At 56.1% G+C, this 23,411-nt stretch overlaps 1 protein-coding gene across 1 annotated transcript in view; it reads left to right on the forward strand.

Annotated features, from left to right (window-relative positions):
• The first annotated feature begins 354 nt into the window (after positions 1 to 354).
• Positions 355 to 23,411, forward strand: part of ABCA3 (ATP binding cassette subfamily A member 3) — a 33,767-nt gene continuing 10,710 nt past the window's right edge. Inside the window, exons 1-19 of the mRNA XM_052653999.1 lie at positions 355 to 503; positions 633 to 849; positions 1,463 to 1,679; positions 2,798 to 2,868; positions 3,044 to 3,308; positions 4,255 to 4,382; positions 5,025 to 5,190; positions 8,275 to 8,534; positions 10,519 to 10,635; positions 10,876 to 10,996; positions 12,609 to 12,782; positions 14,821 to 15,002; positions 16,882 to 17,025; positions 17,500 to 17,629; positions 18,276 to 18,430; positions 18,660 to 18,815; positions 18,899 to 19,109; positions 20,092 to 20,242; positions 22,107 to 22,205. Coding sequence (XP_052509959.1) covers positions 2,815 to 2,868; positions 3,044 to 3,308; positions 4,255 to 4,382; positions 5,025 to 5,190; positions 8,275 to 8,534; positions 10,519 to 10,635; positions 10,876 to 10,996; positions 12,609 to 12,782; positions 14,821 to 15,002; positions 16,882 to 17,025; positions 17,500 to 17,629; positions 18,276 to 18,430; positions 18,660 to 18,815; positions 18,899 to 19,109; positions 20,092 to 20,242; positions 22,107 to 22,205 — 2,513 coding nt within the window. The 5' untranslated portion in view covers positions 355 to 503; positions 633 to 849; positions 1,463 to 1,679; positions 2,798 to 2,814. The remainder of the gene's footprint in view (positions 504 to 632; positions 850 to 1,462; positions 1,680 to 2,797; positions 2,869 to 3,043; positions 3,309 to 4,254; positions 4,383 to 5,024; positions 5,191 to 8,274; positions 8,535 to 10,518; positions 10,636 to 10,875; positions 10,997 to 12,608; positions 12,783 to 14,820; positions 15,003 to 16,881; positions 17,026 to 17,499; positions 17,630 to 18,275; positions 18,431 to 18,659; positions 18,816 to 18,898; positions 19,110 to 20,091; positions 20,243 to 22,106; positions 22,206 to 23,411) is intronic.

Consider the following 23,411-nt stretch of genomic DNA (forward strand, 5'->3'; position numbering starts at 1 on the left):
CATCTGAGAAAGGAGGAGGGTACCAGAGCCAGGGCTGGGTTAGGAAGTTCTGAAATATAAAAGAATAGGAAAGGAAAGTCTCTCATGGTTTAGCACTAGGAGAGAGAACACAGCGCCTCGCCAGAGTTCTCGGTTTCCGCGAATCCAAGTTTCTTTGATAGTATTTGGTTCTGCTGAAGTAAACCTGCTTGTGATCTCTTTTGCACTTTGATTTTCTAACTCAGTGAAAGATGTTTTATGATTATTTTTTTATTTTTTGAATTATGCCCTGGCGCCCACCCCTCCATTTGCCCAAAGGTGCCGGAGCGTCATGCCAGCAAGCCCCAGGCCCCTCCCGTTGTCCCATGAGGTATCCGTGCTCCCGAGCTCCAAGGTCAGCCCTCTGCACTTCAGAGGCCTGCCAGCCCCACCCCAGAGCCGTCCACGCGGGGCCACCTCCTCCCAGCCAGATCTCCCGTAGCCCCAGAGGACAGCCTCAGCCAGGAGCCGCTGCCGGGACTCAGGTCAGTTCCCTGGCGCCACTGTCCGGGGTTGTTCTCATGGGAAGCTGGACGGGCTGTCTCTCCGCCTTCCCAGCCCCCTGCGCCTGGAGAGGTGGAATTAGGCCTGGGGACGTGTCCTTTCTTGGCCAGACCTTTCCAGAAAAGGAAGTCGTCGACTCCTCTGTCCAGAAGACGTCTTTGAACTGTGACCTTTTCACCCTCCGCTCTTGGTCGAGGAGCGATCGTCTGGCCACACCAGGCGCCCATCAGCCAGCCGTGCGGATGACCAGCCCCGCTGGAGGCACCCCTTCCCCAGCTTAGCCTGAACCAGTTCTTGAAACTGATCACAGACCGCAGGCCTTCGTGGGTAACGCTACACAACTACTCTATTATCAATGGTCTACGATTTCTCTTAAGACAGGTTTTCCAGCTTGTGAATTCTAAAAGAATTCGGATGACTTACTAAGTTGCTGCTTAATAGCACTTCGTACTATTTTAGCTTTTATCGCTTCACATTTTAACTGTGCGGTTAATGAAAAGCCGTATTTTTTTAAGTTAATTTGTAAATAACTTCTTGCAGTTGTGTTTTCTATTAATATTTATTGAGTGCCCTTTAAAGCATACATTTTGAGGAACTACCATTAGACAGATACGGACAACCACATTTTTTTTTTTAAAGGAAGAGTTTAATTTTAAAAAGAGCTTTCCTGAAAATGATTTTCAACTAAGTGGAGACAAAAGTAAAACTGGCTGTTTCAGAAAACAAACGAGCTCTCGCTCCATGAGCACTGGGTCTGGAGGTGGGTTCCCTGGGCTGTAGTGCTGGAGTGGGTTAACTAGGGAAGGATTTTCCAGCCATTTGTCCGAGTCTCCCTTGCGTCCTGAGCCGCCTGATAGACGGTGTTGGGTCTGTGTGAGTGTGGAGCTGGCTGGTCGCACGCAGGACTCTTCCTGTGAGTCATGGGGGCTTCTCCCCACAGGCAGGACCAGGAGCTGTGAAGGGCCCCTCTGCGCTCCAGCTGCGTCCTTGGCTTGGACAGTGACCAGGAGCTCTCGGGTCGCCCTCCTCTGCTGCCCTCACCACCCACCTTAGGTCCAGCCTCAGCCTTCAGGCCCGCGGCTTCTGGAACCACGTGCTTCTAGCCACAGGCATCCTGGGGCCTTCCTGAGCTCCTCCGACCCCCTCCTTCTCTAGAGGTTAGTGTGCTCTGTGTCTCTGCTTCTCACACTGCAGTCTCAGAAGGCGGATTTCCCTCAATCCAGGGAGAGCTTGATAAGCCTCTGTTCTTGTTTCTGCTGTCACTGTGTTTGGTGATCCATCTCGCATCAGATTCTCCCAGTTCCATGTGCTGGATTTAAATTAGAACATTTGGGGTGGGATGGGTTGGAGTGGGAGGAGGTTTGAGAGGGAGAAGGAGAGGACATAGGTATACTTCCAGCCGATTGACGTTTTTGTTCAGCAGAAAGCACCATGACATTGTAAGGCAGTTATCCTCCAGTTAAAAAAATGTCAACTTTCACAAGTGACTGAGAATAGTTCTCTTTAGAGGAAAGTGGTCAGTGTTGTCAGGAGGAGGCCTGCAGGCCACTACTCACAGTAAAGGCAGGAAAAACTAGTCCTTGGGGCTCCAGGCGGGAGAGCACGCGCCCTCCGGCCACCTGTGTGTCCTGCGGTGTCTGCTCCTGGGTCAGGGCCCTCACCGCTCCCCCACAGCCCTCTCCAGCTCTCAGACATCAGCCCACAGCCAGGACGCTGAGCTGACTTTGCTTTTACTGTCCTAGGATGGTGGAGAGTAAAGCGCCAGGGCTGGGATTGCATCAGCCTGAGTTTCTGCCAAGAAACTGAATATTCAGGGACTTCCTTGGTGGTCCAGTGGCTAAGACTCTGCGTTCCAAATGCAGGGGGCCCAGGTTCGATCCCCGGTTAGGAAACTAGATCCCGTATGCCACAACTGAGACCCGGCATATCCACATAAATTTTTAAAAAAAAAGAAAAAAGAAACAGCACATTCATATCAACTGCAGAGAACGTATGAATAGCGTTCATCACGATTGCCACTCTGGTGGTCACGGTGCATCTGGTTCCAGAAGAAACTAAGTCAGCTTCCTAACAGGGTGTGTGTTCCTGGAACTCACAGAATAGGACAGAACAGACCTGGCACCCTCTTCTCCGGGAGCTGGTCTGAGTCAGGCTGGGACACAAACAGGTGCTGAGGGCCTGTGTCTCATGACGAACTGTCCCCCCACCTCCCACCTTCCACCAACACCATTCTCGTCTCACCAGCACCCTGACCCTGTCTTTGATCCATGACTAGTGGCCCCTCCAGCAAGGATGGCGGTGCTCAGGCAGCTGGCGCTGCTGCTCTGGAAGAATTATACTCTGCAGGTGGGCCCGGCTCTGTGGGTGCTGTGTGGGGCAAGGGGCCCGGTTGGGGGGCATCGGTGGGAGGGGCTGTGGGGCCCTCCACCTCCAGCTGAGGGGGTGGTGAGGGGCCTGGTGGAGGGGCATCGGTGGGAGGGGCTCTCGTGCTCCCTCACCCCGAGGTCCCGTCTCTCCCCAGAAGCGGAAGGTCCTGGTGACCCTCTTGGAGCTCTTTCTGCCCCTTCTGTTCTCTGGGATCCTGATCTGGCTCCGCCTGAAGATACAGTCAGAGAACGTGCCCAATGCCACCCTCTACCCCAGCCAGTCCATCCAAGAGCTACCCCTCTTCTTCAGCTTTCCTCCCCCAGGGGCCACCTGGGAGCTGGCCTACATCCCATCCCAAAGTGAGGCGGTGCGCACGGTGGTAGAGAACGTGCAGAGGGCGCTGGTGATCAACCTGCGAGGTGCGGTATCCGGGTCGCGGTGGGCAGGGGTCCGTAGCGCGGCTAGGCTTGGGCCTCAGGGCAGGGCTGGTGGTGCAGGAGCCGGGCAGCGGCTGGGTGGACCCCGCCACCCCCATTGTGGCCGCACTGCCCAAATCCCTCGGCCGTGTGGAGTCTCAGTGTAGCAGGAACCAGGGTCGTGAGGGTCACGCAAAGGAACGTGCGTGACGATTTGCAGCCCCCAGCTGTTCGAGTGGGGATGGCGTCCACGTACCCCAGCGAAGTTCTTTGTCATGAGGGCGAGGCGTGTTTCCAGTGCCCAGTGCCAGGGACCTCTCCTGGGATGTGGTTTTGCGAGGGCGGCTCTGACAAAGGTCAGCAGGAAGCCCACTAAGGGACATCCCCAGGAAACGTGCAGCCACCCTCGTTAGGTCTGTGCTCTCAGAACAGAGAGTGTCTCCCCTTTTCTCTTGCCCTTGGTTTGGGCACCACTTTCCCTTGATCTGTACAGGCCAGTGCAGCCAGGACTTAGGGGAAGGTTTTGCTTCCTCCCTGGGGGATTAAGAGTCAAACCCTTCATGTGAAATGGGGTCCCTGAACAGACTATACGTCCACACCCCCTTGGGTTTTTAAAGCCCACCGTTATGGTTCTGAGAGAGAGACTGACGCGGGCTGCAGAATCCAGGGCAGGGCAGCCACCCCCAGAGAGGGGCCAGTAACCACTCAATGCTGCTGCCGGCCCAGCTCTGGTTCTCAGCTTCCAGAAGCCCAGGACCCTCTTGGATGGTGAGGTTCTGCCGGTCTTCACTACGGCCCATCTCTGCCAGAAACAAAAGCCTCCTAGAGTCTTAGGAGAGGTTTATAAAGTGCTAGAGAAACTTGGGAGTTTTAGTCCTTGATCTGAAGGTGCAGTTTTTTCAAGCAGAGCAGGTGATTGGGCAACTCCAGGCGCCCCTTCTCCCCATAGCTCGCGGCTTCGCCTCCGAGAAGGACTTCGAGGACTACATCAGATACGACAACCGCTCCTCCAACGTGCTGGCCGCCCTGGTGTTCGAGCACACCTTCAATCACAGCCGGGACCCCCTGCCGCTGGCGGTGAGGACCCCAGCCCCAAGGAGACCAGCTGCTTCTCCAGGAGCCAGGCCGCCGGTGGTCACGGCAGACACTCTGCCTGCCTGGGAACAAACGTGACTGTCCCCTGCATCCAGAAGTTTTAGAGGCCTCGCCTGGCTGAGGACAGTGGCTGTAGACTGTTGCTGTGGCCCCTCTGTCCCGTTGTTCTGTAAAAGGGATTACTGATCTCCCTGGACAGAATCAAATAGGACAAGTAGGAAAGCCACAGAAACTTGGAACTTGGTGCCACATGGCATTAAAACTTCAGTCACACATTTAAACAAACAGAAAGAAATGTTTTCTGGTTCCTCCGCCGGCATTAAGGCTGGGAAGCCGTCGGATCCCCAGCCGTACGCTGGAGGCCTGCTGGCCAGTGGTGGTGCGTCACAGGTGGAGTCGCCGTTGGTGACGCAGAGGAGGGTGTGATGGGTGATGCAGATACCCCCGGCTCCCTGTGCCCCAGCAGGACCACTCCCTCCCACCTCCTGAGACCCAGACCTTGGGGGCCGGGGTAGAGCTGAGGTCACAGGAACAAGGATCCCCCAGGCCCCCAACACTGGATGTGGACATTTGCTCCTCCAACCAGACCCCTCACAACGCCTGGTTTTCTGTTTACTTCTGCAGGTGAAATACCACTTACGCTTCAGTTACACGCGAAGAAACTACATGTGGACTCAGACAGGCTCCTTTTTCCTGAAAGAGACAGAGGGATGGCACACCACTTCCCTTTTTCCACTCTTCCCGAACCCAGGACCCAGGGAGCCCACATCCCCTGATGGCGGAGAACCTGGTGAGGAGCACTTTCAAGGGGCCTCCTTCCCTCCCCGGGTGCTGGCTGGTGATAGTCACATGGGGGAACCCACTCTGCATTTCTTTGGAGGAAGGTTTTTTTAATAATGTTACCTATTTATTTGTTGATGGCTGTGCTGGGTCTTCGTTGACGTGTGGTCCTTCCTCTAGTTGCGGCGATCAGGGGCCACTCTTCCTTGCGGTGCCCAGGCTTCTCGTCCTGGTGGCTTCTCTTGTTGCGGAGCACGGGCTCTAGACTCACAGGCTTCAGTAGTTGTGTCTTCTGGGCTCGGTGGCTGTGGTGCCCGGGCTCAGTAGCTCCGTGGCCTGTGGGATCTTCCCGGATCAGGGATCGAACCTGTGTCTCCTGCATTGGCAGGTGGATTCTTTACCACTGAGCCACCAGGGAAGCCCTGGAAGAAGATTTTTTTATGAATATTAGATCTTCTTTGCAGAAGAACGGGAGCTTCCCAGGTGGCACTAGGGGTAAAGAACCCGCCTGCCAACGCAAGTAACATAAGAGACACGGGTTCCATCCCTGGGTTGGGAAGATCCCCTGGAGGAGGGCACAGCAACCCACTCCAGTCTTCTTGCCTGGAGAACCCCGTGGACAGAGGAGTCTGGCGGGCTACAGTCCATGGGGTCACAGAGAGTTAGACAAGACTGAAGTGACTTTGCACGCACGCAGTAGAAGGAAGACATCCAGTAAGCCTGGATTCTGAGAGACCAAAATAATCTTTAAAAACACCTAAGGCTGTCTGTTTCCAGGAGACTTGGGCTTTCATGTTTCTGTTTTTAAGGAGCTTCGATTTGCACGGGGTCTTTAGGGGCTGGTTCTGCATTTCCCTTCTCTCCTGCCTGTCTCTGTGTACAGTTTTATAGGCTTTGTAAGCTCTGTGGTCCTTGTGTAATTATCCGCGATTTCACTGAGTCAGTGGAGTGTTTGCAGAAGTCAGATCTCGGCTCGTTGTCCGTCACGGCATGCGTAGGTCTGTCCAGTGTAACGCTGGTGCGTAGTTGGCTTGTTTGTCTCCTCTGACCGTGGTCCTGTCTTAAAACTGAGTTTCTGGGCTCCAGGACTAGGCTTTGCCCTCAGGCCAAGACCTTCAGGCAGCATCCTGGGTGTTTCAAAGAATGTAGAATTCCTAGGTCTGCAAGAGGCAGAACTTGTTAGAGAGTCTGATGAAAAGACCCCAGGAATGTCCCTAGACGGAGCCGGGACTGCAGGAGGCGGCCAGCCTCTGGAGATGCATTTCAGAGGCCAGGGCCCTGTCACCAGGCTAAAGTTCCAGGGGAAAGGTTTAAATCAGAAAGTGGAGCTGGGATAAGCATGGCAGGGTGAAGCGTATAAGGCCCCACAGTGGAACCCCGGGCAGGTCCCCAAGTGGGGAGGAGAAACCACGTCAGCTACCATGCCCACTGCCTATGGCCAGCGACAGGAAACCCTGGCCACGGTGATCCAGGGCAGCGCTGTCCTTCCTGTTTGTGGGGACAATTTCCTAAGCTTGGAAGCAATAGAGGAAGCAGTTCCCCAAGGAAAGGCGTGACAGATTTCACTGTGTACAAACTTGAAATTTGCTTAAAAAAAAAAAGAAAGGAAAAGATAGAACAATGATTTTAAAACAAGAGATAGGGAAAACTTTGCAGCAAATGATGAAGAGTGAATGTTTCCTGTGTCATAAAAGACTCCTTAGTCCAAATCAGCTTTAAAAACCCACAAAGACCGGAGAGGCGTGGAAAGGACGTGAACCTGGCACACAGCACCGCGCCCCCCGCCATGAATGAGGCCAGGGTTGTCCCCAAGCCCCCCCACCAAGGGTCCATACCTTAGACCCCTGATCCCTGATAAAGACACAGCCCCTGGAATAGCCTGAAAGAAGGAGAAAATCCAGACACACAAAGATGTTTCCCACAGCATTATTTACGATCATTAAAATTTCAGCTGTGGGGCCATGATTGATCACAGAGGGTAGCCGCTCGTCGGTGTTGAGCAACCGCAGAGGTTGTGGTGGTGAAGACCCTGCAGCAGCATGCGTGGCCTCATAGGGGAACCACATGTGAGCAGGAGGCAGGCAGGGTGTTTCCTGGGGGAGGTGGCGTGCAGCCAGACAGACGTTGGCTTTCAAGCCAGGAGACCAGGGTCCATCTTGGATGCGGCCCCTCCTGCTGTGCAGGGGCTCCACACCTGGGCCTCGGTGGCCCTGTGTGTCCCATGAGGACAGTGTTGCCTATTCTGCAAGGTCTTTGTGAAGACGAGAACTAAACCGCCACCCTGCACAGCGAGGGGTACCGTTCACTGGGCGCCTGCTGTTATCGCAGCCACTGAAACCACTTACTTTCAAGGGAGATGGCAGACGTGACGGCCTTGTGCGGGGGGTGGGCATAGAATTGCTTTTCTGTTTTCTAGAGGCAGCTCACAGTTCAGTGTCAGAGGACATTAGGTGTTCCAAACATTACTATTTTAGGGATAAGGGTACCCACGCCACCCAGGCCTGCACCCCACATCCCCTTGGCCTCGGACCTTAAGGACCCAGGCTGCCCTTCTGAGGCTGGGCCCGCGCTTCCGTAGGCTCAGCCCCTAGCAGGCCTTGGACTGGAATATGTATCGTCCCTCTCTTTTTCACTGAAAGTTTTATCACGGACGCCTGTGAGGAGTCAAACAGGGCTGGCACAGAGGGATCACCGAGCGCACAGAGGTGTGTAGTGCTGGCCTCTGGTCTGTGGATCCTGCCTCCCTGTAAGATGGGAATGAATGTTGCTGATCAGCTGGTCTCAAGGGAGCAAGACCATTGTCGATTATCTCAGTAGGTCCTTAAAAGGAGGCAAGGGAGGCAGAAGAGAGACAGAGAAAGAAGTGATGACACGGAGGCCGGTCAGAGAGATGCTGCCTGGCCGGCTGGGAAGGTTGAGAGAGGGCTCAGGAGCCAGAGAGGAGTGAGCGGCCCCTGCGAATGGCAGGCCTCCAGGAGACCTCAGCCCACCACCAGCTTGGTGCCCGCAGCACTCCGAGTGCCTGCACCGGGTTGTGACGTCCCCTGTGCGTGTCGCTCGCACGAGCCAGAACACCCTCTGCCCCCACACGCAGGTTACATCCGTGAGGGCTTCCTGGCTGTGCAGCACGCGGTGGACAGGGCCATCATGCATTACCATGCCAACGCCTCCGCGCACCAGCTGTTCGAGAAGCTCACGGTGATCGCCAAGCGGTTCCCTTACCCACCTTTCATCTCCGACCCCTTCCTGGTCGCCATCCAGTACCAGCTTCCACTGCTGCTCATGCTGAGCTTCACCTACACCTCCCTCAGCATCATCCGGGCCATCGTGCAGGAGAAGGAGAAGAAGCTGAAGGTAACCCTTCTGTGTCTGCCTGGAGGGACCCTGGGCTTTGGTTCTGTGCAGCCACAGGCAGTCCTGTCCTGAGTCCTGCTGTCCAGCCTGGGCAGCTGCTGGGCACTGAGGTCACCGGGGCAGCTGGACGTGGGGCTGATGCCCACGAGGTTCAGCCCATCTTGGGCTTCTCTGAAATCAAGCCTGGTCCATCCAGATTTTTACCGCCCTGATAAAGCACCGTGGTTCATATGCTGTACACTGAAGACTTAACCTGATGGCTCAGACAAGAAAGAATCTGCCTGCAGTGTAGGAGACCTGGGTTCGATCCCTGGGTTGGAAAGATCCCCTGGAAAAGGGAATGGCTACCCACTCCAGTATTCTTGCCTGGAGAATCCCATCGACAGAAGAGTCTGGCAGGCTATCGTCTATGGGGTTGCAAACAGTCACACATGACTGAACAACTAACACTTTTTTACTTTTCATGTTAAAGACTGAACATTGAAAAGACAGTGTTCTGAATGCATCAGGTTAAGTGAAACACGTCATTGAAACTGATCTTACTTTTTGCTTTAAACTTTTTTTTGGCCATGCCGTGCAGCTTGCAGGGTCTTAGTTTCCTGACCAGGGATTGAACACAGTCCCTCCGCAGTGAGAGCACAGAGTCTGAGCCACTGGAATGCCAGGAAACCCTCCCTTTAAACTTTTTTGATGCAGCTGCTAAAATTCCAAATTATGTGTGTGGCCTGCATCCTCTTTCTGTTGAGAATGTAGGTCAACGGGAGATAAACGTTCCCCTACGTGGCGAGCAGGAAGCTAACTGTAGGGCTAATCAAGGGCGGCCGGAGTGTCTGGCTGCCAGGCAGATGTGTAGGGGCCTGGGAGGTGTGTGAGGTGCACCTCACTGATGTTACGTAGCTGCAGACACCTGGACGCAGCTGTGTCTCCTGCGAGCTCCCAGCACTGACTCTGCCAGAGTCATCAGAATTTACGTGAGTTTCTCCCTCTAGCAGGGCTTCCTTGTTAGCTCAGCTGGTAAAGAATCCGCCTGCAATGTAGGAGACCCCAGTTCGATTCCTGGGTCGGGAAGATCCCCTGGAGAAGGGTAGGCTACCCACTCCAGTGTTCTTGGGCTTCCCTGGTGGCTGAAGGTAAAGAATCCGCCTGCAATGCGGGAGACCTGGGTTCAGTCCCTGGGTCAGGAAGATCCCCTGGAGGAGAGCATGGCTACCCACTCCAGTATACTGGCCTGGAGAATCCCCATGGACAGAGGAGCCTGGCGGGCTACACTCCATGGGGCTGCAAAGAGTCAGACACGACTGAGCGACTAAGCACAGCACAGCACTCCCTTTAGCAATGTCTGCAGTGCCAGTGGAAGGGCATTTAGAGTATTCTCAGCAGCGCCAACTCTGTGATTATTGGAGCTTTTAAACTTGCAAATAAGGTGCTCAGGGAACTCATAAAGTGGGTCCTGTTCTCTTAGCGCCTAAATAACTTTAAGATAATGGTGCAGTGTTGAAGCAGTCAGCTGTGGACGAGGACACAGTTCAGGAGAAGGTGTTTGCATGTGTACACACCCCCAGATAACATAGATGGACCCAGCATGACCAGATGCTGAATGATTACGGAGCCCAAGGGGTGGGGGTGTGGATGGCCACTGTTCCAATTGTCCCATTTTTCAGGCCATTTGAAATTGTGAGTAGAAAGCCGGGAAATCAGCCTTGCTTGGTTGCCGGCCCAGGAGAGACACTTCATCGGCCCTGGTCCCACCTCCCCCAGAGCAGCAAGACCTGGGTCCGCCCCCTCTGCAGATCCACTGGGCACCTGCAGCAGGCAGGGCTGAGGAGCAAGATTTTTAATCTTAGTTAGTTTCAGCCAAATCAGCCCCAGGTGGCCGCGGGCACAGCTGTATGGGCCAGGGCAGGCATGGTGTGGCATGGTGGGGGCGCGCTGGGCCCTGGGGAGGCAGTGTGGATCGAGTGCAGCAGCGCCCGTGCACCCCCAGGAGTACGTGCGTATGATGGGGCTCAGCAGCTGGCTGCTCTGGACCGCGTGGTTCCTCCTCTTCTTCCTCCTCCTCCTTGTCGCCGTCTCCTTCATGACCCTCCTCTTCTGCATCAAGGTGAGCGCGGCCCCGGAAGGGAGTCTGACGTGAAAAGCAAGGCGTCCAGGGTTGGGGGTGGGGGCAGAGACAGCCGTGGCACCCCCAGGGCAACCCCCAAGACTCCACCCTGGTGGGAGGGAGCGCTGTGTGGCGCCTCCTCCTGCCGGTCCCAACTCCAACGATGGAGACTGCCTGCCCAGAGGGCATGGAGGTGGCCCTGTGTCCCTGTCCCCGCCACCAGCTGCCCCTGCCGCGCAGGTGAAGAAGGGCGTGGCGGTGCTGGCGCACAGCGACCCCACGCTGGTGCTGGTCTTCCTGGCCTGCTTTGCCGTCTCCTCCATCTCCTTCAGCTTCATGGTCAGCACCTTCTTCAGCAAAGGTGAGTTGTCCTGTCTTAGGGGATCCCCAGCTCAGAAGACGGCAGTGTTTCTCTCGGGATGAATGAGGCTCAGGGGTCCGAGGGCATCTAAGCAGAAACGACCCAGGGGCCGACGTGTTCTTTACTCTGCGCGTCCTCCGCATTCAGCTCTCTAAGTGTTGGCGTACATCCTAGAACAGTTCTTTCAGTGAAGTTCAGCAAGGGGTTAATTCTCCGTGACTTTCTGTGTCCTGTGAGGGCTCTGTTTTGCCCTCACTTCCGAAGGCTGTTTTAGCTGGAGTGTAAGCGTCTCCTTGGCACTTTGATAACATTAGCTTGTGGCCACGGGGCTTCCCTTATTGCTGGGGAGAAGGCTGCTGGTGGTCTAGGTCTGGTTTTTCTGTGTGGATGTTTGGATCTGAGGATCTCAGACCTTCATTTCAGTTTGTCATCTGTCAGACTGTGCCCTGTTATTCCCCCGTCTCTCCTATTAAACCTGACTCGGAGCCTCAGTCTGGGGGCAGCCTCAGTCTGCCCTTCGTGTCTTGTAACTAACTTCTTTTTTTGTGTGTGTGTGTGGTAAAATACATATAAATTTACCACCGTAACCAGTTTTGTTTATTTGTTTGGTTTTGGTTGCACTGGGTTTTTCGCTGCTCCACGGGGGCTTTCTCTAGTTGTGAGCAGGCTTCTCCTTGTGGTGACTTCTCTTGCTGTGGCTCGCGGGCTCCAGAGCTCAGGTTCAGTCGCTGTGGTGGCCGGGGTTAGTTATCTCAAGGCATGTGGGATCTTCCTGAGCCAGGGTTCAAACCCGCGTCCCCTGCATTGGCAGGCAGATTCCTAACCACTGGACCACCAGGGAAGCCCCTGATGTCCTCAACAGATCTTTAGGGCATAAAGAAGTCTTAAGGCCGGAGCCTGTGGGGGTCACTGCATGGACTAAAGCCCCACCCAGCACCCGTGGACACTTGCCTCTTTCACGTCTTTCCCACGTGTCACCTTCCCATCCAGGCCTCCCTTGGCCACCCGGTTACAGTCACAGCCCCCAACCCAGGGTGCATCTTGTCCCTGATCAGCAGCTTGCTGCCCCTTGCAGGCTGTGCCCACCCAGCATCCCTGCCTTGTTGGCTTTCTTGTCCACCAGCTATGTACACGCTGGTCCTAAGCTCCTCCAGTTCCACCAGCTATGTACGCACTGGTCCTAAGCTCCCCAAATGGAGGGCTTTGCCTCCCTGGTGCCTGGACCAGGGCCTGGCACTGAGCGGGTCCATCGGGTCTCTGTGGGCCGAATGAGTGAACGAGATGGGGCAGGGCTGGAGGTGCGCGGTGGGCAGTCAGGGCTCAGTGCTGGTCACGTCAGGTGAAGGCAGCTGGAGGTGGGTCTGTGGGAGAGGGTGGAGCAGTCACGGTGGGGCGGCAGACACGTGCTGCCCCAGGTGGGGTGGTGTTCCCTGTGGCATAGGCATCCCGACAAGGGAAGAGGCTGTGGAGTGAGTGGGGGCCCCCAGCACTAAACTTCAGTCCCCAGCCAACATCAGGCTGGGGTCGGGCGGCTCGCCCGAGGGACGGGTCCTTGGTGCCCCAGGGGTTGCTGGAGGTGCACACACCCGTCTTACCCTCTCTCCATCCACAGCCAACATGGCAGCGGCCATTGGCGGCTTCCTCTACTTCTTCTCCTACATCCCCTACTTCTTCGTCGCTCCTCGGTACAACTGGATGACGCTGAGCCAGAAGCTCTTCTCCTGCCTCCTGTCCAATGTCGCCATGGCGATGGGAGCCCAGCTCATAGGGAAATTTGAAGCCAAAGGTGAGTAGTCTCCCTTTCCACAGCTGCCCTTGCTGGTTCAGTTGCCCCGAGAGGGTCTGAGCAGAGGGCCCTCCAGCCCCGAGGCGCTCGCTCCAGCCACGTCAGCGCAGCTCCATGAGCCGAACACCCGGAAGGCAGGTCCTCACGACGGGGAGAAGGGGCCAGAGCAACAAGGGAGGCAGGTCAGAGACACGTGGTAGACTGGACAGAGAGTCAGTGTGTCCACCGTGACATCGGCCACCCTTGTCCTTGCTCTGAGCTCCCCACAAAGCCCTGCCTGCGACCAGCTGTCACTGCCGGAAGACACCGGACGTGAGAGTCTGCCTCTGCCGGTCGTGGAGCTCGGGCTGGGCACCTCTGAGTCTCCGCCTGCCTCATGGGCTGGGTCCCTAGGCCTGGGGTCTCAGTCTGCGGGCTCCATAGCTCCCAGCTCTCGGTAAAGCGGTGGGATTAGTGTCTCCCCTCCCTCTGTTGCCCTGATACCTCCCGCAGGGATTGGCAATGAAGACAGGGAACCTGAGAGAGGAACAAGGGGTGCACCGGGACATGGCTTTCTCTGGTTTTGTGACATTTCCTAACTTGTAAAATGTCATGTGTTAGTCGCTCAGTCATGTCTGACTCTGCGACCCCATGGACTGTAGCCTGCTAGGCTCCTCTGTCCATGGGATTCTCTAGGCAAGAATACTGGAGCGGGTTGCCATTTCCTTCTCCAGGGGACCTTCCTGACCTAGGGATCGAACTCTGGCCTCCTGCATTGCAGGCAGATTCTTTACACTCTGTGCCACTAGGCTTAGGTGTGAAATGTCTTGGCAGTCAAATTAACGCTACTGGGCTGATGCTGGCCTGGGGACTCCCATTTTTGCTCAGATTTCACTTGATGATGGAGTCAAGGCTCCTCTGAAGGGCTGAAAGTGCACCTGGTCTTACCCTTCACCCCACACCTGCTGGGAAATCTCCAGTGGCAGAGCACTCACCTCTCAGGAGAAGGCCCTGATCATTCCCATCACTCAGACCCTCTCAGGGAAGGGCTTGAAGAGGCGCGTGGACCCAGACGTGGCCCGCCTTCCCGCTTCCTCGGCTCTAAGCAGAGGCAGGAGGAACAGGATGGGTTTCCACGTGGCCCATGTTGTGCTGGCATCCATCCTGGGATAGCTGGCGTTGCTCTGCTCCCAGGAGGGGAAATACAACCCCGCTTCTCAGCCCCACCCCACGCAGACATCCTTTTTCAGGAGCAAAGCCTGCGTTTCTTCCAGGCCTCAATTCCTACTTCTCATGGCTTCCTGTCTGTGGTCTAAGGAGGGAGGGCGTGGATGTCCACAAGAACATTCAGTGTGGCTTTATCCTTCATTAGAATATTTTTCTTCAGCTAATACTGGGACTTTTAAATATATGTGTCTCTCTGTGTTCAGCAGTGTGTGATAAACTGTGAATTTTTTTTTTAATGCACAGTACCTTCCAGGGCTCAGATGCTCTTTAAAATAGACATTTACAAAGAGAAGTCAAACTAGATGGCACTGTTTTTAAAATTCTATACTGAATTTTCCTAAAACAGACAAATCTGTAGTTGTTTGGAAGTTAACAGAGCACAAGGCTGGAGACCAGCCATTTCCACCAGGGGCCCTGGAGTCAGCCACACGGAAATCCCCAGGCATGCTTTGGACGGTGGTGCCACAAACCAGTGAGAAGACAGGATACCACGAGCACTGCTAAACAGAACTTTATGTGCACTGACATGTTTCCCTTCTCTGAAAAGACCTGTATTAAATGCACCTCATACGTGTATGTGTACATGTATCCGTGTGTCTGTGTACAGGTGTGTTGTATAGATGCACACATTTGCACACTTATATGTCGCAAACCAAACATGAGCCCCTCTTGTCAGTTCATGAGCTTTGCTGGTTCTGTGACACCGATCTGGTGACCTGCTCTGGTCTGAAAGGCCTGGGGAGAGCTGTCGGATTTGCTAGGAGCGGGGGGCTGCCATGCTGACTCTGCCCTGTGCGTCCGCATCAGGCCCGTCTCCTGGCATGTCTTCCAGGCACAGGCATCCAGTGGCGAGACCTCCTGAGTCCCGTCAATGTGGACGACGACTTTACCTTCGGGCAGGTGCTGGGCATGCTGCTGCTGGACTCTGTCCTCTACGGGATGGTGACCTGGTACATGGAGGCCGTCCTCCCGGGCCAGTTTGGCGTGCCCCAGCCCTGGTACTTCTTCATCCTGGTGAGTTCTGATGGCCACCTACGTGCCCCAAGCCCTTCCAGCCCCTGACCTACAATGCCCAGGTTCGAGAGGAGGAGCTGGCACTGGCAGGCTGGCCACAGGGCCTGCACGCAGCCCCACCCAAGCCACCTTTCTCAAAAAATATCTGGTTGGGTTTTCTGCACGCAAAGTAACAGAGCTTCTTGCAAAACTGATCATGTTGCTGGAGTGAACAGCACAATCCCACCACCCAGAGAGGAACACCACTGACACTCTGAGTGAGTTCTTCAGATGGTTTCCTGTGCGTGTGCGGCACACGTGATGTTAGCTGACATCTATATGTTTGTTCTTAGAAAAGGGGGTGATGCAAAAATGCTTGACACTTGCTCTTTTTTCCTAGGTACATTTTATAAAGTATTAGTCGCTCAGTCGTGTCCAACTCTTTGTGACCCCATGGACTTTAGCCCCCCAGGCTCCTCTGTCCACGGGATTCTCCAGGCCCAAATACTGGAGTGGGCAGCCATTCCCTTCTCCAGGGGAGCTTCCCAACCCAGGGATCAAACCCGGGTCTCCTGCATTACAGGTGGATACTTTACCATTTGAGCCACCAGGGAAGCCCAGTGTACATCTTAGGTATTTTAAGTACATATACACATGGGTCTATTTACAAATACACTTTTAGATTTTATCTGTGCATATTTATAATTTTTTAAATGTATTTGTAAATATATTTCTATTTAAACATGCATTTTTCTCAACCAGCTTCACTTTTTAACAGCTACACAGTATTCATGCGTGCACCACCAAATTGTTAACAAATTCCCTGTTGATTAGCTAGGTTAGCCAGGAGCCACTTTATTGTTTATCTTCGGTTCAACTAATATTTATCAAGGGTCCATTCACTTTGTCCTTGCTGTTCAGTCACTAAGTCGTGTCCGGCTCTTTGTGACCCCACGGACTGCAGCACGCCAGGCTTCCCTATCCTTCACTATCTCCTAGAGTTTGTCCAAGTTCATGTCCATTGAATCAGTGATGCTATCCAACCATCTATCCTCTGCCGCCCTCTTCTCCTTTTGCCTTCAGTCTTTCCCAGCATCAGGGTCCGCTCATTATTTCATCAAATCTAAGATGGTCCTGATTCTTAGAGGCACCATCACTTTGTCACCAAGAAAGAAAACTACTGGCCATTGTTCTGTGTGGTGGTTTCTGTAATTCATAAGACACACTCTAATTTCAACGTCACTTAAAATGGGAGACAGGTGTCCCCCCAAACCAATGGAATGTGACGCGTTGGAACCGCCCCATTGGCTGTGGGGTACATGGGGAGCAGGGCTGGAGCTGTGGGTGACATATTCTCCCCCAGCAGGGCTTCCCCTGGGGGGCTTCTCCCAGAGCCCTGTGCTAACCTCTCCTGTGACCCTGCCCACACCACTGTGCCAACCGTGTGCCACCCTCGAGTGACCCCTGCACTGTGGGAGCCAGACCCTTGGGAGAGAGGCCGGCCCGCGGGCGTCTCTTGTTTGTTTCACGAGCACTTGGGAGAGAATGCAGCCAGCAGCCGGGCCTCCCCACTTTGCCCTGGGCAGCACGCTTTGTGACCTGGCTTTGTATTCAGTTTCTTGGTTCACTTTCCCTCCTATCACCTCTGAGCTCTGTGCCCGGTGAGCCCTTGTGGCAGAGCAAGGAAGACTCCGCACTTCCCAGGGCAGTGGGTGCGGAGCTGCGCAGGGTCTCCGTCCGACCCCAGGACTCTCAGCAGCACGTTCTCTGCAGCAGCGCCTCACGGGGGAGGCCAGGGCTGGCAGGCTCGCAGCTCCAGCGTGTCAGTCAGCGGTTGCTCTGTTTGTGGCAAAGAAAAAATGAGCTGACGTGACTGGGCCGATCGCGATTTCCGTTCTAGCCCTCGTACTGGTGCGGACGCCCGAGGACGGTGCTCGGGAAAGAGGAGGAGGACGACGACCCTGAGAAGGTGCTCAGGACTGAGTACTTTGAAGCTGAGCCCGAGGACCTGGTGGCCGGGATCAAGATCAAGCACGTGTCCAAGGTGCCACGCCTGTGGGGGCTAGACCGTGGCGTCACGGGGCAGGGACCATCCTCTGGGCCTCGCTTCTCCTGGGTTCCTGGGGCTGCCCTCTGTCCCAGGCACTGGCCACCCCGGCTGTGCCCCAGAGCCCAGTGTGGAGGCTCAGGATCAAGTCAGGACCCTCTGTTGCCCCCCTTAACCTCTGACCAGCTTGACAGTGGACACTGTCTGGGCTAGCTGTATGCAATGCCTGGGTCTTCCAGACCTTCTAGTCCTGCCGAGACGCTGGGTGCTGGGGGCCTGGGGAGGGGCAGATGGGGAGCCGCAGGAAGGAAGGGGCCTTCCATCAGCACTCCGGCCTCGCGGTGCACTGGGCATGATCTCCACCCGACACCCTCGAGTGGACAGGGATTCCTGGGGGAGTAGGATGGAGGGCCTCTGCAGCGAGGGCCCCAGGGCTCCTGATGCCCAGGGCCACCCCTGCCTCTCCCACAGGTGTTCAGAGTGGGGAACAAGGGCAAGGCGGCCGTCAGAGACCTGAACCTGAACCTGTACGAGGGCCAGATCACCGTCCTGCTGGGCCACAACAGCGCAGGGAAAACCACCACCCTCTCCATGCTCACGGGTGAGGACCCGGCCTCCACGCCCCCTCCCCACCCCTGACCGCCAGGCCACTTGCCCTCAGGTGGCCTGTCTGTGCTGCGAGCTGCGGAGCCACAGGGGCCCTGGGACAGGGCAGAAGCCCCTTAGGCCACGGGGAAGGGCTCCACCCACACTGATGGGAGTCCCGCGCCCACTCTCCTAAAAGCCATCCTGGACACGCCGGCCCAGCTCTGGTGGTAACCCCGTCCTTCGTGAGCGCAGGCTCGAGTTGGGACCTGGGCTCCAAGGGTGTGGGGGCATGCCACCTCATCCCTAAGAAGCCGAGGTGGCCAGGATCAAGATCAAGCACGTGTCCAAGGTGCCATTCCTGTGGGGACCGGACCACAGGGTCAGGAGGTCATGGGGCAGGGACCATCCTCCGTGCTTTGCTTCTCCTGGGTTCCTGGGACTACCCTCCAACCTGCTCCCCCAGGTACCAGCCACCCCATCTATGCCCGAGGGCTCAGGGTTGCGTCAGCACCCAGGGATGATGACCCTCCTCTGTCTCTGGAGGCCCACTCGGTGGGGCGGGGTGCTCACCACGCGAACCAGGGAGACTCAGCCCTCCTTCTGCTCCTGGAGGGTGTTTGCATTGACCTCAGGCCCTGGGGTCCTCTGCCTGGCCCTAGGTCTCTTCCCCCCAACCAGCGGACGAGCATACATCAGTGGGTATGAAGTCTCCCGGGACATGGATCAGATCCGGAAGAGCCTAGGCCTGTGCCCACAGCACGACGTCTTGTTTGACAACCTAACCGTTGCCGAGCACCTCTACTTCTACGCTCAGGTGAGCCAACGGGGGACAGGATTTGCGGGCTGCCGTGGTGGTCCCATCACCCGTGAGGCAGGCTCGGGAGCCCTTAGCCTCGCAGCAAACCGAACCTGCCCCAGGGAGCCGTCAGCAGACTGTGGGGTGCGGGGTGGTCAGGGCGTGAGGTCCAGCACGGGGAGGGACAGGGACAGCACCAAGGCCGGTGCCGCCTGGACGGGCTGGATCTCCATCCCTGCCATTTCAGCTGAAAGGCTTGCCGCGTCAGAAGTGTCCTGAGGAGGTCAAACGCATGCTGCACGTGCTCGGGCTGGAGGAGAAGCGGGACGCCCGGAGCAGGTTTCTGAGCGGCGGGATGCGGCGCAAGCTCTCCATCGGCATCGCCCTCATCGCGGGCTCCAAGGTAGGCCCGGGGGGCCTGCGGCATGACCTGCAGCCCAGGCCAGGGCTCTGCCGTCCTCACGGGGCCGCCCCTCCGCCCTCCAGGTGCTGATGCTGGACGAGCCCACCTCAGGCGTGGACGCCGTCTCCAGGAGGGCCATCTGGGACCTTCTGCAGCAGCACAAGAGCGACCGCACCATCCTGCTGACCACGCACTTCATGGACGAGGCCGACCTGCTGGGGGACCGCATCGCCATCATGGCCAAGGGGGAGCTGCAGTGCTGCGGGTCGCCGCTGTTCCTCAAGGAGAAATACGGTGGGCGGGGCCGGGGGGCAGCCGGAAGTCCGTTCGGCACGGGGTCCGCGTGGCTGGCCCAGGAGCGGGAGAAAGTGTCCACCGATCATGTTCCCCAAGGGCCCCTGAGGTCAGGTGAGGAGCGGCCTTCTCTAGGCGGCCTGTCTGCTCCCTGTGGGTGGAGACCCGAGGCCCAGGCGGAGGGGCTGTGAGAATGAGGAGGAGGAGAGCAGAAAGTCTTAATTTGGAACATTGTTTGGCCTTGACTGGTGGATTAGCAGTCAGTGCCGGGTCTGCCAAGAGCAGGGGTGCCATTGGAGGAGCCAAGTCTGCTCTCCAGCATCACAGCTCCCGAACAGGCGGGGGTCCCTCAGCACTGCCCAGGGCAGATGGGCAGTGGGTGCAGTCAGCCCCCTCTTTGGTATGTGAGTGCAGCTTCCCTGCTGGAGGACTGCTCGCCATCCGACGTGGTCCTGGCAGGCCAGGTCTGCTCACGTCCCACCGGCAGAGGAAGCAAAGGCAGAGAAACAGCACCCCTCCCCCAGACAGCCCAGGAGGTGCACCCTCGACTCCCGCGGCTTCCCCTGGCCAACACACAGCCCTGCAAGTGGCAGGCGACCCGAGTGCTCACCGTCAGGCTGGGGGGAGGCTGGAGAGTACGGCCTTTGTCCTGAGGCTCTGTTACCAAGGAAGCAGGGAGAAGAGGTCTTGGGGACAGTTTGGACCCAGCCTCTGCCACTTGCAGTCTGAAGTCCAGCTTGCTCTCACCTCCTTGTGCTCAGTACCGCGGGTCCTCCAGCATCTCTCCCCAGCGAGGGTGAGGGGAGGGGAGCTGAGCCCCTCATGACAGCCCTGAGGCACCCTGAGGGGCATCGATTCCACTTCACTTGCCCCCACTCTGCAGCCCCTTCCCTAGGAGCCTGCCCCCTCCCCAGGGAGCCTGGGGCCCTGGGTGAACCTCACTGGGTCACTGGGTGAGCACTGAACACTCTGGGGTGTTCAGGCGCAGGCTACCACATGACGCTGGTGAAGGAGCCTCACTGCAACCCCGAGGGCATCTCCCGGCTGGTCCAGCACCACGTCCCCAATGCCACCCTGGAGAGCAGCGCCGGGGCAGAGCTGTCGTTCATTCTTCCCAAGGAGAGCACGCACAGGTACATACATGTGCCCCAGATCACACAGAGATACATACGTGTCCCAGAGCATGCACGGGCACGTCTGTGTCCCAGAACACACACGGGTACATATGTGTCCCAGAGCACACACGGGCACTTGTGTGTCCCATAGCACGCACAGGTACATGTGTGTCCCAGAGCACACACGGGCACTTGTGTGTCCCAGAGCATGCACAGGTACATGTGTGTCCCAGAGCACACACGGGCGCATCTGTGTCCCAGAACGTGCACAGGTATATACGTGTCCCAGAGCACACATGGGCATGTGTGTGTCCCAGGGCATGCACAGGTACATGTGTGTCTTAGAGCACGCTTAGGCACACATCCTAGAGAGAGCACACAGAAGTACATACATGTCCCAGAACACGCATAGGCGCAGATCTGAGAAGGGGGCTCAGTGGGACTTAAAGGGGCCTGTGTGTGAGACACGCACCCTGCACCTGTGGGCTTGGCCAGGGTCCCTCTCAGCTCCCGGGCCGGTGATGGTTGGTACCTGGTGAGTCTACTTGCTGGGCCCGGGGTGCCAGGCCTGCCTGTGCGTCAGGGCTGTACCCGAGGAGAAGGGTGGTCATCACAGGGTGCTGGGTGCACTGGCGCTCTCCATGCGTGGCTTGCTCCTCACACCGTAGCCACTCAGGGTTGCTGTGCAGCTGTGAACTCACATATGTTCTTGGTCTCGTAGTCTGAGCCGTGGACACATGCCTCGTAAACAGAGCAGACTCCCCATGTGGGCAGGTAAAAACGAAACTTCTGATTCACATGCAGAAACTTTGGAATAGAAAACTTACAGGTGCATTAATCTTGCTACAGGCCTGACTGAGCAATGTGGTTTTAATCACGGCAGCGTTCCCTGACTTAGATATACTATAATTTAACACCCACTCTGTCATCACATATTCATGTTTTACAGACACACGCACGCAAATATGCTAATGCACATCTTTCTAGAAAACTCTGTTGAGGTCTCCAGTGGCCCTTTGGGGTAGATCCCCAGCAGCGGGGTACGTGTTACCAGACTCCCCCCGGACAGGTGTTGAGTTTGACTTCCCCAGCAGCAGGATGGGGAGGGTACATTTTAGGGACGCCAGCTTTGAGTCAGACTACTCTTCGTTACTTGTGTATCTCATGGGTGGGAATGGCCACACTGCGTCCTGATCATCTTGTGTTTCTTCCACTCCTGCTGGCAGGAGATTGACCACTTCCGGTGCTTACTGGGTGCTAAGCGTCACTTCTTCTGGCTGTTGCCTGTCTCAGTCCTGTGTATACAGTATTAACATCAACCATTTCTGTTGTACCTTTTTTTCCAATTCATTGCTGCCTTCTAATTTTGTGAGAGGTTTTTCCCTCACAGATATTTTACGTCAAATGGGTTCTATCTTTTCCTTTGTGATTTCTCCTTAGAAAGGACTTCTGTGTCCTACAAGTCCATGAATATTCCCCAACTTCTTTTGGTTTGGTCTGTAACTTCATGTACGTGTGTGCTATCAAAGAGTGCTTTACAGGCCCAAGTACCCCAAAGAGGTTGTGTGGGGACTTATCTGGCAATTTGACAGTTGGGTTTCAGCGCTTTCACTGCCGGGTTCAATCCCTGGTCAGAAAACTGAGATCCCACAAGCCACACAGCATGATGGCCAAAATAAAAAGATTATTCTAAAAACTGCTATATTGGGGGAGGAAGGGGGACAGGGGAAGACAAAGCTGAACTTTTTTACTGAGACACCATCTCCAGGAGCTCACCTTCCTTTGCCCCTCCCCCCACTGCACAGAGGTGATTATTTAGGAACAGGTCATCTAGAAAGTCACTGAGAAGCAACTTATCAGCCTGGTCTCTTTTTTTTTTCAGGTTTGAAAGTCTTTTTGCTAAACTGGAGAAGAAGCAGAAGGAGCTGGGCATCGCCAGCTTCGGGGCCTCCGTCACCACCATGGAGGAGGTCTTCCTCCGGTCAGTACCCGTGCATCCGTCAGGGTCTCAGCCCTGCGGGTGGCTTTTCTAAAGCGTGATGATAAAGCAGTGCCCTTGACTGTCATCTGGAACACCCATCCGAGGTGGACCCACAGGCTGGGGTGGCAGGAGGGCAACGGGCCGGCCCTCAGGGCCTGAGCTCACATCCGCGGGGCCCTGTTAGTAACACCAGCACAGACTCAGCCAGGTTCCCGACACTCGGGTGACTCAGACCGCAGAGCAGTGGAACTCTGATACCAGGACACTCCACCCCCACCTTGTGTGTCGGCCCCTCCCCTGGGCCCCTCCCAGGAGCTCTTCTAGAGTTCAGGTGATCATCCTCAGGCATGCTTCTGTAGTGAAGATGCGAAATTTAGCCTTCACCCCTCAGAACTGGGGCAAGGGCTCCAGACAGTTAACACATTGGTCAAGCATTTCCTGAATGCTTTATTCAGCAGATACAGTGCTAAAAATATGAAATACGAAAATAAGTGTTATGCAGATTTTTTCCCTTGGGGCTCACGCAGCCTAGAGGCGGCAACACCATCAGCGAATATAAATACACAGGTGCACAGGTTGGGTGGCTCCTAGCCTCAGTGCAGCCCCCCACGCAGCCCAAGGCCGTGACTCCGAGCTCTGCCACCCGAGGACCTGCCAGCTTTGCCCCCACCCACCCCCCACATGTATTTCTGAGTAGCTCAGTTGGTAAAGAATCTGCCTGCAATGCTGGAGACCCAGGTTTGATCCCTGGGTCGGGAAGTATGCTGGAGAAGGAAATGGCAACCCACTCCAGTACTCTTGCCTGGAGAATGCCATGGACAGAGGAGCCTGGCGGGCTACAGTCCATGGGATCGCCCCCCACATGCACCGTCATGCCTGCCCTAAGGCGGCCCCTCCCAAGCTGCATTCTTCTGCCTCCTGGTCTCGGCATGCAGTGAGCCCCGACCCACAGGTCTCCACTCTGTGGCAAGCCCTCTCCACACTGCCACTGTGCCCTGTGCCCCGTCCTGTCCCTCTGGACAGTCTGGGGCATAAATGCTGACCGTAGTCAATCTTCCCAGGAGACCAGGGCCCTCAGGATCAGGGCCTGCCTGGTTGTCTCTCTCTCTCCTGGGCTTTGCCCGGTCTTCGCAGCTGGCATCCTGGAGATAGGCAGGGATGAGTGTGTGAATGGGCACACGATGGCCCAGCTGGCAGAACAGATGG

Source organism: Budorcas taxicolor, chromosome 2 (assembly GCF_023091745.1).
Source record: "Budorcas taxicolor isolate Tak-1 chromosome 2, Takin1.1, whole genome shotgun sequence".
NCBI lineage: Eukaryota > Metazoa > Chordata > Mammalia > Artiodactyla > Bovidae > Budorcas > Budorcas taxicolor.